We start from the raw sequence: 24982 nt of genomic DNA, 5'->3' as shown, positions 1-24982 counted from the left end.
ATTAAATAAAAATAAGCCTACATTAGTATAGTGCTATAGTGGCTGCTGTGTGTTAAGAGCATTTTTACATTGTTTCAAAAATAATAACTAATAACAATGAAATTTTGCATGGGTTTTGAGTAACCAAAAACCCTGTTATTTATTTTTTTGAAGACCGTGTACTCTGTGCTGTTTGTCTGAGCATTTGTGCTTAATAATCATATTGAGGTAAAGCTGGCGAGGAATGAGGAATTATACACGATAACAGGTTTCTGATCAAGTTTCTGCTTATTGAGAAATGTCCCTAAACACAATAAGAAGATTATTCCTCTTGAATTTCTTTTGCTCCCTGCAAAACATACTATTCAATTTACAAAGCAGACAATTTATTGACTTCTGCTTGTTGATCTAATCAGTTTACTTATTAATGTGAATAACCATGATTTGTAATGTTTAACCCTTGTTAAAAAGATGTGTGCTTAAATGTATTGAACGTGCACTTAGATTAAATCTTAAAAAATATATTTTCCCAAAACTGTACTTGCAGATATATATATATATATATATATATATATATATATATATATATACTTAAAGGTTTAACATGCTTATGTACAGTTTTACACTTTCAAAGAGTCAAATTAAAATTTTACTTTAAAGTACAGTTTAAATCATTAGGCTTTAATAAGCTTTTGTTGTCCTAAGTGTGGTTATTTTGATGTGTTTACTAACATACTAAATAAGATGTATAGTACTTCATTTTAATTTAACTGTAGTGTGTTATTTGATGTTATATTTAAAGTTAATGTAGGCTATTTTAAAAGTCTTAACTTGCAACTTCCTCATTACAAATGTATTACAGATATATTCAAATACATGACATACGAATTTGAATATAGATGATTATAAAATATGTTTTAGTTTACCATAAATACTTTATGCATTACACTTTATGCATATTTCAAAGACAATAACATAATCTAACATACTGGAGTACTTGAGTTAAATAAAAAATAAAATAAAAAAATTAATTGCATTTTGTATAAATTTAAACCATAAAAAATTACATAAGGGTCTGAAAACGTTACATTCGGTATATTAAGAACACTATTTCCATAAATACTCTTTTTAAAAGTATACTAAAATATACCTCAAGGATAATATACCTAGGATAATAACCTGTATAAATAGCTGGTCATTATCATTGTGCGTTATACATGTGGAGAGTGTGCAAATTTCCTGTATGCATAACTGGATTACTTATTGTATTTGCTAAAATGTACAATGGCAAATGGGCACTGTATCCCACAATGCATTGTGCTTGACTTGACCTTACACATGCACCATGATTACACCATGATTATTTGTTATGATTATGAGTTGTATTTTTATAGATATTTTATGCTAAGTAAGAGTAAAAATGCCAAATAACTATAGTTATTTCTAAGCATTTCCAGATAACTGGGTACCAGTATCTAATATTTATTTATTTATAGACATTCTAAACACCACAGACAAAAAGGAATTCAACTTCAAAAAGCTGGGGCCTTTTCTCAGTATTTCTCCTCCTTAAAACAGATGTAAAAATCATTACTTAATAACAACTCTAGATTTTCCATAATGTTTAATTCAGACACACAATTAAAATGCATTCCTGGGTTTAAGTGTTTTTAAATTAAGCTGTTAGAATCAGTGCAGTGGAGCAGATCTGTGAGTATATAATGATGGCGTTAACGATGAGGAATGCCCATAATGGCCTCTTTGGCAACTGGGTGAGATGGCACAGCTCTGTTATCTCATTAGTTCCCCCTCGTTGAACCAGTGCTCCAGCAACATTATTCCAACTGTGTTTCAAACAGAAACATATGCGTGGAGAGGCTAAATTGGAGGGCTCTGTGCCAGCAGTGTTTGATGGTATTTAGGTGGTTGACATTTAGATATAAAAAAAAAAAAATATATATATATATATATATATATAATTTACAACAATACCATATAGTTGTTTGCACACAATTTTGGGCTCTGAAAATGTGAGATTTTCAATTTGTATTTTAACCCCAGCTGTGTATATTTAAACTTCATTATAGCATCTTTTTTGATGCTTAGAAGACAATGTATTATTATTATTATTATTATTAATAATAATAATTTCTGATATATTACATATATTCTCAAATTTCTGATATATTACACATATGCAAAATTACCATAAACTTAAACATTAGTTACTCTTCAAGAACCCGAGCTGCTTGAACGCTATGGGGAACGCCGTCTGCGTGACCACACTCTGAATCACATGTGTAATGAGCCCAATTGAGGAAAGGCAAGATGTCATGGGTGGGTGACGTCATCGACCAGGAAACTTAAAAGCATGTGCAGCACAGCCGGCGTTAGCCTTCTGTCATTTCAGCAAGCGGTCTGTGTGTTGTCAGTCTCAATCTGTGTTGTGAGTCTATTTACGCTTGTTTGTCAAAATTCAACCACTAATAAATGCCATGTTCAAGGCATTTAGTAAAACCAAACATAAAGAGGAGAGTGAGACCTTTAGATCGTGTGTTCCTCCCTGCCCATGCTACATCACGAGTAGAGAGATCTATGCGCGACTTGTTTGGGAGTGAAGCTTGCAGAGTTGGCTTTCGAGGCCGAGTTGAGGTGCATTCGTGGGGTTCGCAGTTAGATCTGCTGGAAGGGATGGAGACAGGCACATCCTTATCTTCTTCCTCATCCACTAGATCTGCCCGATCTCTGGGTTCGGAAGCCCGCTCTGTGGCTACTTCCTCCCGTGGTGAGGGCTCCGAGGAGGTTGACGTGGAAAGCATTGATGAGGTCTCGCCCCCTCTAGTGCCCCGGTTCGAGGAGCTGGTGACTCGTGCGGTAGCCAAGTTAAACATCAATTGGTCTGCCGAGACAAAAGCCAAGCCGCAGAGCAGCCGGCCACCACCTCCATGCCAGAGCCTGCCATTTTCCCTGACCTCCACACCGAGATGTCAAGGTAATGGGCTAAACCTTTCTCGGCCCACCTCTTCATCTCTGCCTCAGGTTATTATGGAAATGTGGCAGGTTTGAGTGAGCGTGGTTATAGGGTGATGCCCCGGGTTGAACAGACGATAGCTAGCTATCTGTCCCCAGGCGCAGCATCATCCTTGAAGACTCCGGCACTGCCCTCCAAGCCACTGCATACAACATCAGCGCTGGTAGGCAAGGGGTACACGGCAGCAGGTCAAGCACACAATGTCTGTGTTACAGGCATACCAGGCATAACTGCTTAAGGAGCTAGATGAGAGCAAGGAGCTTAACTCTGATAACATAGCAGAGTTGAGGAGAACCGCAGATCTCGCTCTCAGCACCACCAAGGAGACCACCCGTGCCACTGGGCAGTCCATGGCAGTGATTGTGGCAGCGGAGAGGCATCTGTGGTTGACCTTATCTGATATGAGAGGAAAAGATAAGGTCTTCCTCCTTGAAACCCCACTTGCGCCCTCTGGCTTGTCCGGCGACGCTTTCAACTCAGTCGTTGACAGGTACGAGGAGGCCCGTAAACAAGCGGCAACATTTCAGCAGTTCCTCCCTCGTCTCTCTCTAGCTCTGGGGGGCTGCTAGGCAGGGCCTAGCCAGATCTGCGGAACGTGCTTCAGGCTAGGAGGTTCTTAGCCAAAAGGTTCTGGCGCAAATGGGTCAGGACTTCAGAGGGCGGCCCCTACTGAGGTAGAGCTGCGTACACCGCATCACACAGTGCCTGTCTCGCCTCAGTGCCCTCGGGAAGTTGGTCTGCCAACCCTGCCAGGGTTTCAGGGTGCAGCGGCTTCCAGCAAGCGCTGCTCTCAGTTTCTTCCGCATCTGAGCATAGCGGAGCTGAGAGGCTTGCCACCCCTTCGGGGGTCTCTAAAACAGTTAGATTGGTTGCCCCCACCGGTGCCCAGCTTCAGGGCACCAATCTAGCTGCCTCAATAACACCATAGGTCAGTCTCGAGAGACTGATTCCTTCAGTAGATTATTTAACAGTATATGTATCTCAATTGGTCCTGCACATGGTAGAAAAAGCCTATCATATTTTGTTCGGCTCTCCACCACCGAGGTTCAACAGGGTTATTCCGAGATTGGTCAGACCCGAGCAGGCTCTGGTTATGGAACAGGAAGTGAATACCCTATTAAGGAAGGAGGCAATCGAGGTGGTGCCTCCTCGCAAAAGGGAAGCAGGAATTTACAGCCGGTATTTCATAGTTCCAAAGAAAGATGGGGGGTTGCATCTGATCATAGATCTGCATCAGCTGAACCGCTCAGTCATGCGACTGAAGTTCAAGATCACCATCAAGCATTTCGTTTCTCAAATCAGGTCCAAGGACTAGTTTGTCACGATATACACTCACCTAAAGGATTATTATGGGTGATGCAAGGTGTACGCTGGCGCGTTTGGCTGCCGCTGCCACTGCTCACTGGGACTAGAGCCCTCATTTGGATTATTTTATACCAATCGAAGTTTGACCAACCCCTCTGAAAGGACCTGAAAAGCCCTCTTTCATCGCATTCACGAACTTGATTTGGAGTTATTTGGATTTGTTATACCAATCAAAGTTTGACCAACCTGAAAATCCCTGTATCTCCGTTTCCACAAACTTCCATGAACTTGACTGGAGTCCACCGTGAGAGGTTTTCCTGACGGCTGCTCCATGATCTGGGCTGTCCTCCTGTGTCTGACTGTTTTCCGTCTGTGGGACTTGTGCACGGCGCTGGCTCAAATAAGCGGGCTATCGGCAGACAGGCTGCCTTGTCGGCCAGCGGTTTGCGAGGCTGCGTTGCATTCATTCTTGTTTGGCATGGCGTTCAGTTATTCCTCTTCACAATTCCGTGGACTCAACCCTGCATTCACTCCTGGACTTAACATCTCCATTGTAAATAAACTCAGAGTTCTGTGTCGCTCCCGTTATGTCCATCGGAGTACACGCAGATGCTTTGTTTACCATCAGCAGCCTGAGCAGTGCATTCCGTCGATCTGGACACGTCATCAGAGCGCTGCCAAGCAGGACAGAAAACGCGGAGTGGATCACAGCCTACTCCGGCCCCTACAGAAACATTCTGTTATCACAAATCCAGCATCCCCTGTAAAAATTGAATTTTTAAATGCACAATCCCTTAACAACAAGGCATCTTTTATTCATGACCATATAATCAACGAGCAGATACACTTTGTGCCTAGTTGAAACCTGGCAACAACCAGAAGTTTATTCTAGTCTCAATGAAGCCTGTCCCTCTGGCTACACCTACCTCAGCAAGGCCCGCACCACTGGCCGAGGTGGTGGCCTTGCCGTTGTGCACCGGGTAGATTTTGAGTTGTCCTCCCTTTCCCTGCCTGTCCATTTATTTGAATGCCTTGCATTCAAATGTAAACCGCCACTTTCCACTACAATGCTTCTGATTTACCGGCCTCCAAAACCGAATCCAGCTTTCATTTCCGAGATGTATGATCTTCTCACCACACTTTACACAACCCCAGGGAATATCATCATACTTGGTGATTTTAATATTCATGTAAACGACTCTTCTTCCTACTCTGTAGCTGAATTTAATAATCTTCTTGACAGTCTTAATTTCACCCAACATGTCAATGTCCCAACACACTCCAGAGGCCACACTCTTGATTTGTTGATCACCAACTCTACCTCCATCACCAATCTCTCGGTGCACGATCTGGGCGTGTCAGACCATAAGGCCATCACATTGGAGTTACCCACTCTGTTCCCCATCAGTAAGCCCAGCAGAAAAATAAGTTTTAGGAACCTTAAAAATATCAACCCAGTCACCCTGACTACTGACCTCTGCCATCTCTTTGCTGCAAACCCCCTTTCAGTCACTAATTCTGTGGATCTCTACAATTCATCACTCAGCTCACTTCTGGACCGCCATGCCCCAGTCAAGTCCAGAACCGTCACCTTCACATGCTCAGCCCCCTGGTACACCAAGGAGCTGCGGCTACAAAAGAGAACAGGGCGTGTCCTCGAACGGCGTTTCAAGGACTCAGGACTCGCTGTTCACAAGCTAGCCTACCGGGAACATCAGAAGGCCTACAGCAAATCCCTCAGTGACACACGGTCCCGGTTCTACTCAACACAATAATCAACAATAGCCCTGGAAACTCCAACCAACTTTTCTCAACTGTAAATCATCTCCTTAAACCCCAGACTCCCCTATACTTCGATAATATGCAGGAACAGCTTCATCCGATTCTTTAAAACAAAAGTAGGAAAGATACGCTCCATTCTCTCCAGCCCCCACACTGTATCTGCTTCCCCCCCCCCCCCCCCCCTTCTTCACCCTAGTTTTTCTACCCCCCCAGTAATATCCACTGACCCTCAATCTGGGACTACCCAGCTCCTCTGCTGTTTCAAGGATATCACTCAGCATGAAATTGAAGTCCTGCTAAGGAAGATGAAGCCATCCACCTGTGACCTGGATCCATTTCCCTCAGCCCTGATAAAAAGTCACTCTTCTGCAATAAGTCCCATGATCACCAATATCATCAATCAGTCTCTTCGGTCCGGCCATGTCCCCACGTCTCTGAAAAAAGCGGTCATCAAGCCACTACTCAAAAAGCCCAGCCTTGATCCAGAAGTTCCTGCTAACTACCGCCCCATCTCCAACCTCCCTTTCCTGTCAAAGGTGTTGGAAAAGGTAGTTTCCGACCAACTCCACAACCATCTCATAACTAACAGTCTTTATGAGAAGTTCCAGTCTGGTTTTCGCTCTGGCCACAGTACAGAAACTGCCTTGGTCAGAGTCACTAATGACCTACTGATGACGGCTGATGCTGGATCTCCATCACTTTTCATCCTTCTCGACCTCACTGCAGCATTTGACACCGTGGATCACCATATCCTTCTACACCGCCTCCACTCCTCTATTGGACTCTCTGATACTACCTTGGCTTGGTTTACATCATATCTCATGGACAGAACAGAGTATGTTTCCCTGGGTGGTGCTAAATCGGACACACACTCTGTCACTTGTGGTATCCCTCAAGGATCAGTCCTTGGCCCCACCCTCTTCGCACTGTACATGCTCCCCCTTGGTTATGTCATCAGCCGGCATGGAATATCTTTCCATTGCTACGCTGATGACACTCAACTCTACATTAAAACAAACCCAAGCCCCTCTGCAGCCCTCTCCACAATTTCCACCTGCCTGGAGGAGATAAAGGCGTGGATGACGGCTAACTTTCTGCAACTCAATAGCTCAAAAACGGAAGCCATTGTTGTTGGCACTCCACATCAGACCCGGTCATCCACCATCACCAGCATCACCTTCTCCGGCCATGACATCCATCTTTCATCCTCAGTCACAAACCTTGGTGTTAGAATGGATCCTCACTTGACCTATGAGGCCTACATTAAACAGCTATGCAAAACCTCATTCTTTCACCTCAGGAATATTGCAAAACTTCGTCCCATACTCACTCTCCCTGATGCAGAAAAACTTGTCCACGCCTTTGTATCCTCCAGGCTGGACTACTGCAACGCACTCCTCATCGGGATCCCAAGTAAGAACATCCAGCAGTTGCAATACATTCAGAACTGTGCTGCGAGGATCCTGATGGGGGTGCGGAAGTACCACCACATCACACCCATCCTAAAATCCCTCCACTGGCTTCCTGTCCAGTACAGGATTGAATTCAAAGTTTCCCTTCTGACCCACCAGTGCCTCCATGGAACTGCCCCCTTATATCTCAAACAACTCATCACCCCCCTTTCCTCCTCACGCCATCTCCGCTCTGGACAGGCCTACCTCCTCCAGCCTCCGAGGACTAGGCTTCGAACTATGGGCGATCGCGCCTTCTGTTCAGCTTCACCCAGTCTGTGGAATGCTCTCCCTGTCCATCTAAGGGCCCCACAAACTGTTGACTCTTTTAAAAAAGGACTTAAAACCCATCTTTTTAGAAAAGCCTATGGCTAAAAGTGCTATTTTTATGTCTTTGTTTTCTTTTTACGCTAATTTTAAAGTTTATAGTATATAGTTTGTTGTTTTATGTGCATTGTAGCACTTTGAGGTCATTGAATTGATGTAAAGTGCGTTACAAATAAAATTTATTATTATTATTATTATTATTATTATTAGGAACACCTGTTCAGTTTCTCATTAATGCAATTATCTAATCAACCAATCACATGGCAGTTGCTTCAATGCATTTAGGAGTGTGGTCCTGGTCAAGACAATCTCCTGAACTCCAAACTGAATGTCAGAAGGGGAAAGAAAGGTGATTTAAGCAATTTTGAGTGTGGCATGGTTGTTGGTGCCAGACGGGCCGGTCTGAGTATTTCTGAGTATCTGCTCAGTTACTGGGATTTTCACGCACAACCATTTCTAGGGTTTACAAAGAATGGTGTGAAAAGGGAAAAACATCCAATATGCGGCAGTCCTGTGGGCAAAAATGCCTTGTTGATGCTAGAGGTCAGAGGAGAATGGGCCGACTGATTCAAGCTGATAGAAGAGCAACTTTGACTGAAATAACCACTCGTTACAACCGAGGTATGCAGCAGAGCATTTGTTGAGCAACAACACGCACAACCTTGAGGCGGATGGGCTACAACAGCAGAAGACTCCACCGGGTACCACTCATCTCCACTACAAATAGGAAAAAGAGGCTACAATTTGCACATGCTCACCAAAATTGGACCGTTGAAGACTGGAAAAATGTTGCCTGGTCTGATGAGTCTCGATTTCTGTTGAGACATTCAGATGGTAGATTCAGAATTTGGCGTAAACAGAATGAGAACATGGATCCATCATGCATTGTTACCACTGAGCAGGCTAGTGGGGGTGGTAATAATGGGGGTGTGTGTAATGGTGTGGGGGATGTTTTCTTGGCACATTTTAGGCCCCTTTAATGCCAATTGGTCATCGTTTAAATTCCACTGCCTACCTGAGCATTGTTTCTGACCATGTCCATCCCTTTATGGCCACCATGTACCCATCCTCTGATGGCTACTTCCAGCAGGATAATGCACCATGTCACAAAGCTCGAATCAATTCAAATTGGTTTCTTGAACATAACAATGAGTTCACTGTACTAAAATGGCCCCCACAGTCACCAGATCTCAACCCAATAGAGTATCTTTGGGATGTGGTGGAACGGGAGCTTTGTGCCCTGGATGTACATCCCACAAATCTCCATCAACTGCAAGATGCTCTCCTATCAATATGGGCCAACATTTCTAAAGAATGCTTTCAGCACCTTGTTGAATCAATTCCACATAGAATTAAGGCAGTTCTGATGGCAAAAGGGGGTCAAACACAGTATTAGTATGGTGTTCCTAATAATCCTTTAGGTGAGTGTAATTAATATGAAAATACCCATTAGGGCTTGAACAACTAAAAAACAATACATTGTTGCATTCAAGTGTTTATTGTATTTGTTTTATCATTCAAAACGTTTCTATTTTCTTTTTACTCAATTACAGTGACAGCTGGATGTCTTTGTGCTTATTAGGGATTTCCTGGAATATCAAGTGCTCTATTATTTCTGTGATGCATATCTGGATTTTCTGGTTGAGGGCACCCTCTGGCATCCAGTATAAATGACTTTACATGTGTTTATAGCACTAAATAATGGCCAATCCATAAAAATTATACTTTTCTCAAAATAAATTTGTAGACATATGATAATCAATGTTTTTATGCAGTGTACAGAAGTGTACTGGAGTTTTAATGAAAGTGTACTGGAATTTTTAAAATTGCAAATCACAAAAATAAATAAATAAATACTCATATGTAAAAAACGATCAAAACTGAACTGAAAACTGTGGTTTAAAAAGTCTGGTTACTGTCAAAACCTTGGTTCCCTGAGAGAAAAATACATTGCATAGCATTTGCAGTGGGAACTCATCCCCTTCTCCAAAATGCTGGAACTTTATAGGATAATGCCAGTTCAATTAACTGGCCAATTGTTGATAATCTATACTAATTGCATGCAAATACTGATGAGCCTGTGGGCATTATAAAATGGGTTGATAGCAGCAATTGCCTCAGAATCTAAAGCCCTTTTCACACTGCACGTCGGACCCGGCAAAATGCCGGAACATTGCCGGGTCGCCTTCTGTGTGAAAGCAAACACGTCCAGGGATTGATTCTGGCATTGAACCCGAGTAGGGGACCTAGTAACATTGCCGGGTTCAATCCCGGGACGAGCGCTGTGTGAACAAAAGCCAGATCTAATGCCGTGTCTTAGTGATGATGCATGTTATCGCGCGACTCTTTTACCAGCTGTTTTTAAGGAAGATCAACGTTTGCGACAAAAAAATATGTGCAAACTGTAATGAAGAAGAGATCAGTTTGTTCCTCAATTTCCGCTCTGACGCTGAGATGCTTGAGTGAAAGTATAATAGTATAATGTTCCTAACGTTTTCGACCCCTACATTACACGTCACGCCCTGATGTCACGTGTCGTTACGGGACCTTTACGGGTTGTGTGTGAAAGCACGCACATATTCCGGGTAATCACTGGCAGTGTGAAAGTGCAAAATCTAGCGACCCGGGAACAATTGCCGGAACACTTTACCCGTGTATTTGCCAGTATCGCAGTGTGAAAGGGGCTTAAGACTGAAATCTGCAGAACTCAAGCAGCGAGCCCGCTGATATGCACAATGTCTTGTTCTTGCTCTCAAGGAACCGAGGTAACGACAGTAATCAGAGATGTTCCCTTTTGGGCATTCTCTCTACATTGCGCAGTGGGAACAGTTTACAATTATGCAGTAAAAGCGGTGAAGATCAGCTAACATGGAATACATCAAACATGGGATTGAACAATACAAAAATGAGAAACCCTCTGCTTAAATACTGTTCGTCCCTTAGAACAGCCACTGAAGCACACAAAGAGCTGGTCCGACTGTTGAATGATGGCAGACCGGTCAATATAAATCCTTAAGGCCTTAACTGGTCAAACAGCGCTCCGAGTCTTGGTGTCACACAAATTTAAGTGTGTACATATGCCTAGTAGAATGTACACAAGACTCAGTGAGCGTGTCAAGAACACAGGGAGTCAGAGTACTTAGCTCCTCTAGGATCCCTGAAGCAGCCGCACATGTAGGCTCCACAGATCCAGGCTGGGATGCCTTATCGAGCCATTCATTTGAGACAGCAGTTCTCTCCTGATTTCGCCAAGTGGGGGCCACCAGTACCTAAAGCCAGCCCGATAGGAAGCACTGAGTACTGGGGTATACCATACCCTCGAAAGCAAACCTCAGGTAGCATCTGTGATGTGGAGCTATCTGAATAGGAAAGTATGCATCTTTCAGATCTACAGATGCAAAACGCCCCGGGAGGGATTTGTGCCAGGATCTGCTTCAGTGCCGTCATCCAAAATTTGCACTTAGATGGGTCTCAGGTCCAGAATCGGACAGAGTCCCACATCTCTCTTGGATACCACAAAATAGCAAGCAGACTGTGAACTTCCTGTCTCAAAACAGGGGCATTTTGCAGCAGTGTCAGTGACAGAACCATGCCATTGAAACTGGGTGGTCTGCGTCTAAACTGAAGAAAATACCCACACTCTATTATGTCCAGCACCCAGTGCAAAATGCTCAGAATAGCTGTCCATGCATCTAGGAACTGACATAGCGGCCAAATGCCTCCGGTTGCTATTGCTAGCAACAAAGTTCATAGACTGATGACTTGTCTGGGGGGTTGATGAGGAGCATGATCTTGAATGCTGCTGGAACGTGTGTCAAAGTCAAAGTCACCTTTATTTATATAGCGCTTTAAACAAAATACATTGCGTCAAAGCAACTGAACAACATTCATTAGGAAAACAGTGTCAATAATGCAAAATGATAGTTAAAGGCAGTTCATCATTGGATTCAGTTATGTCATCTCTGTTCAGTTAATTAGTGTCTGTGCATTTATTTGCAATCAAGTCAACGATATCGCTGTAGATGAAGTGTCCCCAACTAAGCAAGCCAGAGGCGACAGCGGCAAGGAACCGAAACTCCATCGGTGACAGAATGGAGAAAAAAACCTTGGGAGAAACCAGGCTCAGTTGGGGGGCCAGTTCTCCTCTGACCAGACGAAACCAGTAGTTCAATTCCAGGCTGCAGCAAAGTCAGATTGTGCAGAAGAATCATCTGTTTCCTGTGGTCTTGTCCTGGTGCTCCTCTGAGACAAGGTCTTTACAGGGGATCTGTATCTGGGGCTCTAGTTGTCCTGGTCTCCGCTGTCTTTCAGGGATGTAGAGGTCCTTTCTAGGTGCTGATCCACCATCTGGTCTGGATACGTACTGGTTCCGGGTGACTGCAGTGACCCTCTGATCTGGACACAGACTGGATCTGGTGGCCACGGTGACCTCGGAACAAGAGAGAAACAGACAAATATTAGCGTAGATGACATTCTTCTAATGATGTAGCAAGTACATAGGGTGTTATGGAAAGTGTTTCCGGTTCCAGTTTACCTAATTAATGCAGCCTAAAAATCCTAACGGATTTGGATATTAAAAGAATATTAGTAAGTTATGTGTATGCCAGCTTAAAGAGATGGGTCTTTAATCTAGATTTAAACTGCAAGAGTTTGTCTGCCTCCCGAACAATGTTAGGTAGGTTATTCCAGAGTTTAGGCGCCAAGTAGGAAAAGGATCTGCCGCCCGCAGTTGATTTTGATATATTTTTAGGTATTATCAAATTGCCTGAGTTTTGAGAACGTAGCGGACGTAGAGGATTATAATGTAAAAGGAGCTCATTCAAATACTGAGGTGCTAAACCATTCAGGGCTTTATAAGTAATAAGCAATATTTTAAAATCTATACGATGTTTGATAGGGAGCCAGTGCAGTATAGGGACCGGGCTAATATAGTCATACTTCCTGGTTCTAGTAAGAACTCTTGCTGCTGCATCTTGGACTAGCTGTAGTTTGTTTACGAAGCATGCAGAACAACCACCCAATAAAGCATTAAAATAATCTAACCTTGAGGTCATAAATGCATGGATTAACATTTCTGCATTTGACATTGAGAGCATAGGCTGTAATTTAGATATATTTTTGAGATGGAAAAATGCAGTTTTACAAATGCTAGAAACGTGGCTTTCTAAGGAAAGATTGCGATCAAATAGCACACCTAGGTTCCTAACTGATGACGAAGAATTGACAGAGCAACCATCAAGTCTTAGACAGTGTTCTAGGTTACTACCAGCGGAGTTTTTAGGTCCTATAATTAACACCTCTGTTTTTTTATTTTTTATTTAGCAGTAAGAAATTACTCGTCATCCAGTTTTTTATATCGACTATGCAATCCATTAGTTTTTCAAATTGGTGTGTTTCACCGGGCTGCGAAGAAATATAGAGCTGAGTATCATCAGCATAACAGTGATAGCTAACACCATGTTTCTTGATGATATCTCCCAAGGGTAACATATAAAGCGTGAAGAGTAGCGGCCCTAGTACTGAGCCTTGAGGTACTCCATACTGCACTTGTGATCGATACGATACATCTTCATTCACTGCTACGAACTGATGGCGGTCATATAAGTACGATTTAAACCATGCTAATGCACTTCCACTGATGCCAACAAAGTGTTCAAGTCTATGCAAAAGAATGTTGTGGTCAATTGTGTCAAACGCAGCACTAAGATCCAATAAAACTAATAGAGAGATACACCCACGATCAGATGATAAGAGCAGATCATTTGTAACTCTAAGGAGAGCAGTCTCAGTACTATGATACGGTCTAAATCCTGACTGGAAATCCTCACATATACCATTTTTCTCTAAGAAGGAATATAATTGTGAGGATACCACCTTTTCTAGTATCTTGGACAGAAAAGGGAGATTCGAGATTGGTCTATAATTAACTAGTTCTTTGGGGTCACGTTTTGGTTTTTTGATGAGAGGCTTAATAACAGCCAGTTTGAAGGTTTTGGGGACATATCCTAATGACAATGAGGAATTAATAATAGTCAGAAGAGGATCTATGACTTCTGGAAGCACCTCTGTTAGGAGCTTAGATGGTATAGGGTCTAACATACATGTTGTTGGTTTAGATGATTTAACAAGTTTATACAATTCTTCCTCTCCTATGGTAGAGAATGAGTGGAACTGTTCCTCAGGGGGTCTAAAGTGCACTGTCTGATGTGATACTGTAGCTGACGGCTGAATGGTTGCAATTTTATCTCTAAGTGTGTCAGAGCATTAGATGACACATCACCTTCACACACTTTTGAGCCTCAGAGAAACACTCCACCACTGACTCCACGGTGTCACCAAAGAGGAAGGAGTGTCTTACGGTCAGAGTCCTTCATGTCAGCTAGGGTTAACCATAGGTGCCTATGAAGGACCACCATAAAGCCCATGGATCGACCAATGGCCTGTGATTAGTTGCCATCAGCATGAATTCTGTCGCCCTACAAAGGTCTTTCAATGATTCAATGACATTGCCTCTGTCCATGGATTGCAGTAGCTTGGCTTGGAAAACCTGCAGCAATGCCATAGCATGTACGGTCTCCTTGATGGGGGGTGGGGGGGGGGGGGGGGGGTTATACACATGATCTATGGGCTTCCACTCCATCCACATGGGAGAAGAGAGACTGCATGGGAGTGTGGACGTGGGCTGGGGGTGCACATGCTCATGGACGTCTGGGAAAAATTGTAACTTCCTTCTCAACTGCAAGTACAAGAAGTCATAGTCTGAGTCGATAAAGGCAGCCTCAGCATGGCCTAGTCAGGCAACGCAGTGCTCATGGGTGTTTGGCGGGCTGATGGGGCCTGTGCAGAACCTACAGAAAGTAGCCATTTAATGCTGAAGAAATTATATTTTCTTCTGTTCCGTCTTCAACAATAGCAGCAGTATAAAAGAGAAGATTCTGAGGCACTTGCTGCTCTCGCCGCATTTTATACTGCCCACAGGCTTATCAGCATTTGCATGTGATTTGCATATATCAGCGACAGTTGGCCAGTTTATTGAACTGGTGTTATACTATATGATTTCAGGATTTTGGAGAAGGGGAAGAGTTCCCATTGTGAATGCTCCGCAATGTAGAGCAAATGCTTGAAACGGAACCAAGGTATAAATAGATCCTTTAGAACTATATTGTTGCATACTGTGCAGACCTGCTAACCGTTGGAAAATATTTTACATACTCAAAAAACATAAAAACGTATTTTTTCCAAGGTTTGCAGGTCCGTTATTTGCTGTTGATAACCCGGTAACACTTACATGCTGAGGGATGTGATTTAACAATCCTTACATGGTGATCACTCCACTCACAGGAATTACATTGCTAATGCGTTACCAACAATGTATCTGCAGTCCAAATAATTGACAATTTTACTGCACAAGTTTTTTTACAAAAATAAAAAGGAGCTGGACATTTATGCTTTTGCCCCCTAGACGTCCGTTAAAAGTACATTACTGTAAATGACACACTGTGTGTGTATTGTAGCTGAGGTATGTTGTTTTTATTTTTGTTTTTCTGTGGTAATCAACATTATATTACAGATGATCATAAGCTGCACTTAATGCAGTATTCCTCTGGAACTATTTCCAACTAATGCATAAAAAAATACCCACAAATTAGTGATACATGTTAATACATAAGATAATGACATTGTTTTCTTTTGTTGCAGTTGAACATCCTGGTTGATACTGGAAGCAGCAACTTTGCTGTAGCTGCAGCAGCACATCCCTACATCATACACTACTTTAACAGAGCACTGTAAGATCACACCCCTACATCACACTACTATAACAGAGCACTGTATGATCAAATCCTTACATCACACACTACTATAACAGAGCACTGTAAGATCACATCCCTACATCACACACTACTATTACAGAGCACTGTACGATCAAATCCTTACATCACACACTACTATAACAGAGCACTGTTGAATCACATCCCTACATCACTCATTACTTTAACATTGCACTGTAAGATCACATCCCTACATAACACACTAACTGAACACTGTAAGATCACATCCCTCCAACATACTGTACCACAGTATAGTTTAGTTACATCATACAGTACTGTAACAGAGCATTGAAAGATAAAATCATTAAATCCCAACACTATAACAGAGCATTGTAAGATCACATCCCTTTATCACATTCTACTACAACAGAACACCGTAGCATCAAAACACACCTTACCACTACATCACATTCTTTTATAACAGAGCATCCAGTTAAAACAGACATTCATTATATTCCAGTCTTTTAATGTGTGTCAGCTATTGATGTCTGTAAGCTCACCAGTGATGAATCAATGTCATGATGATTTGCTCAGTTCCAGTACATATCAGAGCTCCGGGAGTGGAGTTGCAGTAAAATACACACAGGGAGAATGGGAGGGGGAACTGGGAACTGACCGGATCACCATTCCTCAAGGGCCCAGTGGTACCATCACTATCAACATAGCCGCAATCATCTCCTCAGAAGGCTTCTTTCTGCCTGGAATCAACTGGCAGGGAATTCTTGGACTTGCATATCCTTTGCTGGCTCGGGTATGTCACATAAACATGTGTTACATAGGTGTTTTATTGAGAAAAGGTGTGTTGTTATAGATATATGCTACTGTTTGATTTAGCTCAGCTATGGCTGTCACATGTTAAATTATGGTGTCACAAAGGTGTGGCTCAGATCTTCAAACATCAGTGGTATATTTGCTATTATTAAGAGCCATGTTTTAGAAAGTAATGGATAATAATTGTAAATATTTTGTTTTGTTAAACTGCTTGATAAAGAAAGCACTATAAAGCACCGGGATAGAAATTTTTTTTGTAAAGGTACGTTGCATTGTAAATAATTATGGGAATTATTCAGTGTCATGGTTTATTCCTAAAATATTAATGTAACATAGTATCAAACTTTAAAAAAAAATTTTTTTTAACATTTATGGGACCATATTTTTTTTCTTATCTTCTATTCCTTGTCTTTTTGTTTCATTTTATGTATTATTTTTTTTTGCCAGTGAATTCTAAATACTCAATAAAATATTGATTTATACTGTTTAGGCGTTAGTATTATATTGTTTGAAAATAAGTTTTTACAATTTTGTTTCAGATTCCTTTGGATGAATTTTGTATTTTTCTTATTTCAGCCTGACCCATCAGTGGAGCCCTTCTTTAACTCTGTTGTGAGACAGACCAGCATTCCAGATGTGTTTTCTCTCCAGATGTGTGGAGCTGGAGTGTCTGCCAGCACTACAGCTGACCCGGCGGGTGGCAGTCTGGTGTGTACCAAACCAGAAGTAGTTTTGCACCGAACTACAAAAATATACAATCCAAATTAGTTACAAATGAATCCAGCTAACTGCTATAGTGTGTACACCAATTAGATCATGTTAAAATGAAAACTATTCATGTATTATATACAGGACCTCAAGCATAAGTAGGTCATATTTTTCATGTTAGATGTTTGAAGTATCTGTATTAATATTTATTAATTCAGTCACAAAAAACATTCTATTGAAAAGTCAATTAAAATCATTGTGTGATGAGTGGGGCGGGGCCGAGAGACCTGGGAACAGGAGCGAGGCCGGTGGAGTGATTGGGAATGAGTGACACCTGCTCGACCCACCGGTCTCGAGTCCCACGGAGGAGATGGGGGGGGGTGGAGAAGAGCGCAGTCTCGAGGGTATACCCCCCTGGCCTGCGAGGGGCGATGGGGGTCCCAATCACTCCACCGGCCTCGCTCCTGTTCCCACGTCTCTTGTCCCCGCCCCACTCGTCACACATTGTATTTATAAAAAAGTCTGTCTTTGTATTTGTTCAGTAAAAGAAAAAAAAAAGAAAAAAACTTATTAGGCAAGAACAATTTTAGTTTTACCAATCACAAATTTAAAACAATTTTCTCTGTCTGTCTGTCTGTCTATTGTAATTGTAGGATCTGTTTCAGTTCTTAAATTGTATTTTAAAAGAAAGCTCTGATTAGACTAGGATTATATAAGCGTTTACTGTCCATAATTTTCATCAAAGTGGCCAGACTTTGGTCCCATAGTCTACAAAATCTGTGACCCTGATCAAAATTGGCCCCTGGCGAAAAATTTAAGACTGGGATCTCATGTTATTAACGGGTAAACTGGAGTTTAATCATATGGGTTGGTGCCGTAGGAAGCATTCAGGCTTCCTGCTTTCATAAATCAGATCAGTTAACACCTCTCAAGGATAGATGCAATTGGGTTTCTCAGCACTACACAGGAAACATAATAGCACAGTGCATCTCTGCGTCTCACACTTCTGCTGCCTTCTATTTAGGACAGTGTGTCTCATTAGTGAGAAGCTAATTAAGCTAAAGAGAGCCCCCTGCTGCTGTCACATTCTGTTAGCAATACGGGAGCATTGGAAGAAGAGGTGGCCATGTGTCTGCAGACAGGAGCAGATGGGAAGCACTTTGGGGAGGGGTGTGTCCTGTGTCCACCACTGAACAATGTCCAAAGGTTTTTGGAAATATTTGACTAGCCTCTTAATTGGATGCTATTTGCAGAAGTCAAAGCACCAGATCTGAATCCATTTTATTTTTTTATTATCTTTGTTTTGGATGTATTTTGATATTATTTATTTATTTATTTTATTATTATTATAAAAAATTTTTTTATAATAATCTTTTTTTGTGCTTTGTCTGATATTACTAAATATAAACTAAATATAAGCTAAACAGGTAGATCATTGTGTTGTTAGTTCCAAAAGAGAACCTGCTAATTCTGATTACACCAGTTCTGCCAGATATGAGATTCTTATTTTTCTGTCAAGATAGTTTTCTCTCTGTAAATTATTTATTTAATAATATAATTAATAACAGAAATCCTGTTCAGGGACTTTACCTAAGAGTGAAGTACACACACACACACACACAAACACACACACACACACACACACACATATATATATATATATATATATATATATGTTTTTTTTTTTTTTTTTTGGCTGTTATACAAATATCGAAAAATATCCTATGTAAAAAATTAACTTTAATGTGAAACAAAATGTTGAGCTGGGCTTTATCCAATTCAGTTCTCAGTTCTCAAAATGTATGCAAATGTGTGCATATTTTTTTATTTATTATTAGATAATACCTCATTTGCATATTTAAGCATAACAGAAAACTTGTAATATACTGTAAAACAATGTGCTGTGGCTAATCAGTTGGGTAAACTATTAGTTAAAATTGTAAACCCTGTTAATCTATAGTTTTTTGCCGTAATTTTAATTCATTGTTAATATTTTGGAAGATTTTTAGTATATACAAAGGAAAAAGATGATATTCCTCAGATTAAATGCTTTGATGTCTTTGTGTTTTGTTTCAGATCATGGGAGGAGTTGAGCCAACGTTGTTCCGAGGTTTAGTTTGGTACACACCAGTCCTAGAAGAATGGTACTATCAAGTGGAAGTCTTGAAGCTTGAAGTTGGAGCCCAAAATTTAAACCTAGACTGCAAAGAGGTATATGACACAGTCCAGCTAAGAAAGTATGCACTTTTTCATTTATTTTTAATAAAGCCAATTCAACCAGAAAATCTAGTCCATCCTTTTAGATTGTGACAGAGTTATAAGATATATGGCAGAGAATATCACTGCTAAGTATAGTGCTAAGAGAGAAGCAGAGCAGGTATTGCTTTTTGTTTGATGGAGGCCTTTACTGATCTTTCTTTCCCTTTGGTCATTTCATTCAGTACAACTCGGATAAAGCCATTGTGGATAGTGGGACGACTTTACTTCGACTTCCTGGAATTGTGTTTAGTGCTGTGGTGGAGGCCATTATGCAATCATCGCTGGTATGACCTTCCATTTTGGCAAATGACTTGCCTCATATACACAATCTTGTGCATGTTTAAGGGACTCAGTCTTCAAAAATGACTTCTCAGTTACAATTGATTGTGTGCAACTCTGTTCTCTCCTGCTATGCTAGATTGAGGATTTCTCGGCTGGATTTTTTGATGGCACCAAGCTTGCATGTTGGATGAGAGGCGAATCACCATGGAGGCTTTTTCCGAAAATCTCAATCTACCTCAGAGCAATGAACACCAGCCAGTCCTTCCGCATCACCATTCTTCCACAGGTAAGGACTTTCCCTAAAACTAAAACTAAAATTTTGCATGCAAGGGTCTCCCAAATAGTGCTCTTGACTCAAATTTTTTCACCAGATTAGCATGTGCACGTGCACCTCTGTGATTTTTGTAAATGTACTTTACATTCACTGGTCGCACATCCGTATTGTATTGATTTTGCACTATTCAGTTGTTCCACAAGGTGGCAACATTGGCCCAGGCCATTGTTTCACAGTAGAAAGCCAAACAAAAGAGTTGGAACAACAAGAAAATACTGGCGACTTTAACAACAACAGACACCCACATTGACGATTGCTTGTGTGAGAAGGTTATGAGACACACATAACTTTATTTTAAAAGATTACAAAGATAACTTTATCAGCTATAACTTCTGGAGAAGAATAGCCTATATACTGGACAAAGAGGAAACTTTCTAGAGCACAGGTATAGACTGCCTGCATTCGTGCACACTATCAAATGAAGCTATTTGTTTGATTGTATGCATACACACAAAAATAAATATACTTTCAACATTAGGGAAACACTGAACGGCCATAGTTTAGTTTGGTAGTAGTTTATTGTTAACTTGAAACTAAAACTATTTAATATATATATATATATATATATTTTTTTTTTTTTCTTTTTTATAGATTTATTTTGTATTTTATTTTTATTTTTCAGTTAGTTGCCAAGGCAGCATTTCTAGTTGTTATTCAGTCTATTTTAAGTTGAAGCATTAAAATTACTAACTGAAATAAAACTATAATTGAAATAAAAATAAATTGAACCTGCAGGCTTGGTTTTAAAGGTGTATGTCCACTGAGGGTCCCTGCTGGTACTGAGACTCAAACCTGCAACCTTCGGGTTACAAGTCCACCTCTCTAATCATTAAGCCATAACTGACCCCACTCTAAATTACTTATATACTTTGTAGTTTTTGTTGTGATGTTATATAATTTCTTAAAATGACCAGAAACCAGGATTGTACATTATTGCTTCACTGTTGACATCAGATTTTGTCTACGCAGCTATACATCCAGCCAGTCACCAGTATTGATGGCACATTGGACTGTTTCCGTTTCGGAATCTCCCAGTCAGCAAACGGCTTAGTCATTGGAGCCACAGTAATGGAGGGCTTCTACGTCATCTTTGACCGTGCACAAAAAAGGGTGGGCTTTGCTGTTAGCACTTGTGCAGGTAGGTGGGTTCAGATGTGTTTAGATTTAATATTTAAAATTCAAATCTAGAAATTGTTTCTGTTAGTTACCCCTATACAAGAGTGTCTACATCACGATATGGCAATGTACAGTTGAAGATACAGCCTGAAAACTTTTTTTAACATAATATTAGCTACCACAACACACATTATTAGTCTACTTAAATATACCTACTGTACAAAGTACACAAATTAAAGACTTCAGTAAAAGTACATTAAATATACTATCAAAACATTAAAAATCAAAACTTAAACATATACACTAACTAACAAAACATTAGGCAATGTAATAAAATATCAAATGGCTTTATATAATTTGAAACTGCTATTGTACAGCAGTGGGGAAGATGCATGGGCATTAAAGGGTTGGTTCACCCAAAAATGAAAATTTGTCCATAAATTACTTACCTTCAACTCATCCTAATCATCCTTTCTTCTTTCAGACGAATCAAGTCAGAGTTATATACAAAAATATTTGGACCTTTCAAGCTGTTTCATAGCACTCAGCGGGTGTTGCATATGCATCAGCCCAAAATATAGAGGTCAGCTCTGCGCATGCACCGCAGAAGTGATGAACACAGAAGCTCAGGGGAGAGATCAAAACAAAACAACAGTCACTAATTAGAAGTAGAAAACAAGAATTTGTAAAGAAGAATGTCGGAGGATTTCAATATAAGCCAAGAGGAGACTGGTTTTCCTTTGCTAAAGTAAGGAAACTTTGCTTCCTTTGCTCCTGTTAACAAATGTTGGTTTTCATGAGACTCATACATCATCAGCCCAGAGCTGCTTCCGTGTACAACTGGCTCAAGCTACATTAAAGTAATTAAAATAAAAGAAAATTATTACAAAAACACATCTATTCACTACAGAAGACCTTTGTTCACCCCTCGGAGCCGTGTGATACACTTTTTTATGGATGGGAGCTTTTTATTTAACTTCTTTAGGACTGATGCATGTAACACCTGCTGAGTGCCATGAAACAGCTTGAAAGATAAAAAAAAATGAATATAACTCTGACTGGATTCGTCTGAAAGAAGAAAGTCATATACACCTAGGATAACTTGAGGGTGAGTAATTTATGGTCTTATTTTCATTTTTGGGTGAACTAACCCTTTAATCTGTATTATTTTACCTAAAATAGCCTGTCCCTTACAGACGGCAACAAACAAATGAGGACATTCCTTATTCAGTCATTTTAATAGGCTTAAACAGCTTGACCTTTAACTGCAGTTTTAGTTAATAAATAACTGAGTCATGACCTATATATGATTTTCATTTACAATAATAACTACTAGAATTTGATACAATGCTTTGGAATGTAATGGAGAAGTTTACCAAAATAAAAATACTCTGAGAAAGTAGAGCTACTAGAAAAATGTACATACGTACAACATTGAACACCACCTGGCCAGTGGCCCTCATGTAATTTGAGTTTCAGAGGTCTAGGATCTAAGGGCACCTATCTTTGTTAACTTTTGTAAATACCTCTTCTGTCCTTCCAACAGAAAACGGTGGTGTGCCATTTGCAGAGATCGCCGGGCCCTTCCTAGCTGAGGACACTACGTCAGACTGTACAAGTGGCATGTCTCTTAGGGAGCCGGTGATGTGGGTGATGGCGTACGGTTTGATGGGCATATGTGCCTTGGTTCTGATCGTACTCCTCATTTTGCTCATACTGCCTTGCCGACGGAGCAGAGACGGTGAGATTACAGATGAGTCCTCGCTGGTGCGGCATCGCATCAAGTGACGTCAGGCGTCAATGGAAGATGAGGAGGCACCAAATCAGCAAAACAGGGCTGAAGGGAACTCAGAGCAGGTAACGGGGGTGTACACACCACACTGAGCTCTGGTGCAATTTCTGCCAGATCACATTTATTCCTGTTTGTCTGGGTGGAAGATGTTGGGATTTGGACATTTGTTGACTTGTGGACTGAACTTGAAGAGGATAAAACTACTGAAGAATGAAGGAATCATGATTATACATGTGATTTAAAAAAAGAATATATAAATATATATAATAAAAGTGCCAAAATATGAGTGTCAGTATGACATTGAAGTGGATTAAATGTTAATATTGATGCTCCAGTGTTTCCCCAATGTATGCTGCCCTTTTTATAGTCGTCAATGAAATAGTGTTAATAAAACTACTGGAAATCAACAATGGGCTCACAGGGGCCTAAATGAGGTTTATGGTTCAATGAAGTAAGTTTATTTACTGTTCTTATGTAGAGACTAAGGCTTCCTTTTAGTTGTCCCTACTAGCAGTGCACTGAAAGGAATAATTCACCCAAAAAAGAAGTTTGTCATATTCCTCTATGCAGTTCCAAACGTGTAAAATACGAATTATTCACAGAGCATGCTCTTGAATGTACAGTACAATGAAAGCATTGGGGACGGATGATATTGTATGGCTTCAGAAGACTTGTAATGTAGCACAGAAGCTGTATGAACTACGATTATATATATATATTTTTTTTCATAAAGCAGTTTTCTGATGTGACCTGTATTCAGGAACTTCTGACGAAAACGAACAATGCACAATAAAATAATAAACCTGATTTCACATGTCACTGGGCAAAGACTGCAGGAGAGTTCATTGTTCCTTCCACTTAAAGTTCACTCAGACAGTCTGTATGACACATTTATAGTATACTGTGTGAATTAATTGGGCCTCATTCAGTAAGTGTGCGTACAAGCAAATGAGTGCGTGAAAACTCCATACAGACTTCTTCACGAACAAATGATTCACCAAAAAATGGTTCTCTGAATAACAATGCAGACATGTATGTACAGGTGGCTAATCAGAGGTCTGTAAACTGGGTTTATATGAAAGGTGTTAATTGAGTTTCGAGGTCTGTGCAATTGGTATTGCTCAAGGATCTGTTGAGAGAGTGTTTGGAGAGAGCGGCATAAGTTTGACGAGTAATGAAAGGCTGTAAAGGAAAGTTATTGCGTAAGGCCCTTATATGGAGATGCTTTGGGCATGTTTTATGAAAATGACTAACTTTATGTTCACAGCTGCTCATTTTGAATACTCCAAATTCACTAACATTAGAAAGAGGTTAAGAACGAATTGTTGTGCATGCACATGTTTTGTGAATTAAGTGGAAAGTTTTCCTGAGAAGTTCGAAATGGCATATAATTATGATTAAGCTACGCAATTATTAGTGAAATAGACCAATTGTTTCACTCCATTATGTTTGGTATCATTTTAAATGTGTCTGTGTGATTGGTACAATGATGTCTTTCTTATAAGATCAGATCAAAATAATAAAGATTTAAAAAAATTGGGAAACTCTTCTCTGCTTTGAAGTCTGTGTAATATCTACCTTTTATTAAAAATAAAATTTTGCCCTAGATACGTTTTGACCCCTCCAGTCATGGGATGTGTGTTGAGTTAAAATTCCAATTTGTTATTTATTCCATCATATTTTTTCCTGATTTTTGAATTTGTCTAGTCAAAACTCTTTGTCTTTGTAATCCCAGGTATACATCTTTTACTCTGATATTTTTTATGATTTTATGTTTAATCTGTGTAATTGAGTTTGGATTGATTTTTTTATTTCTTATTCTTTCATTTACATGTGTTGTCCTACCTGGTGAATAAATTTTTAAACTTGATTTGTTCGGGAATCTTGATTAAATTGTTATCTCTATCAGATTCTAAGGCTTTGCACACGAGATGGTTCGTTCTAAACCCAGATAAATGCAATCCTGTGTTCTCTTGCTTCATGTTTCACACTGCTCATACTCGGGGGTTAACAGTT

At 40.5% G+C, this 24982-nt stretch overlaps 1 protein-coding gene across 1 annotated transcript in view; it reads left to right on the top strand.

The window, feature by feature from the left end:
* The window catches only part of LOC132122961 (beta-secretase 2-like), a 30779-nt gene extending 6205 nt beyond the window's left edge, over nt 1-24574 (top strand). Inside the window, exons 2-9 of the mRNA XM_059533489.1 lie at nt 15574-15662; nt 16239-16455; nt 17052-17183; nt 19260-19394; nt 19625-19726; nt 19861-20010; nt 21028-21196; nt 22721-24574. Of these exons, the coding sequence (XP_059389472.1) occupies nt 15574-15662; nt 16239-16455; nt 17052-17183; nt 19260-19394; nt 19625-19726; nt 19861-20010; nt 21028-21196; nt 22721-22962 (1236 nt within the window). The 3' untranslated portion in view covers nt 22963-24574. The remainder of the gene's footprint in view (nt 1-15573; nt 15663-16238; nt 16456-17051; nt 17184-19259; nt 19395-19624; nt 19727-19860; nt 20011-21027; nt 21197-22720) is intronic.
* Nucleotides 24575-24982: the final 408 nt, after the last annotated feature.

The sequence above is a fragment of the Carassius carassius genome, chromosome 41 (assembly GCF_963082965.1).
Source record: "Carassius carassius chromosome 41, fCarCar2.1, whole genome shotgun sequence".
Lineage (NCBI taxonomy): Eukaryota > Metazoa > Chordata > Actinopteri > Cypriniformes > Cyprinidae > Carassius > Carassius carassius.
Note: the sequence above shows the minus strand (reverse complement) of the source record. Positions and strands in the feature narration are given on the sequence as shown.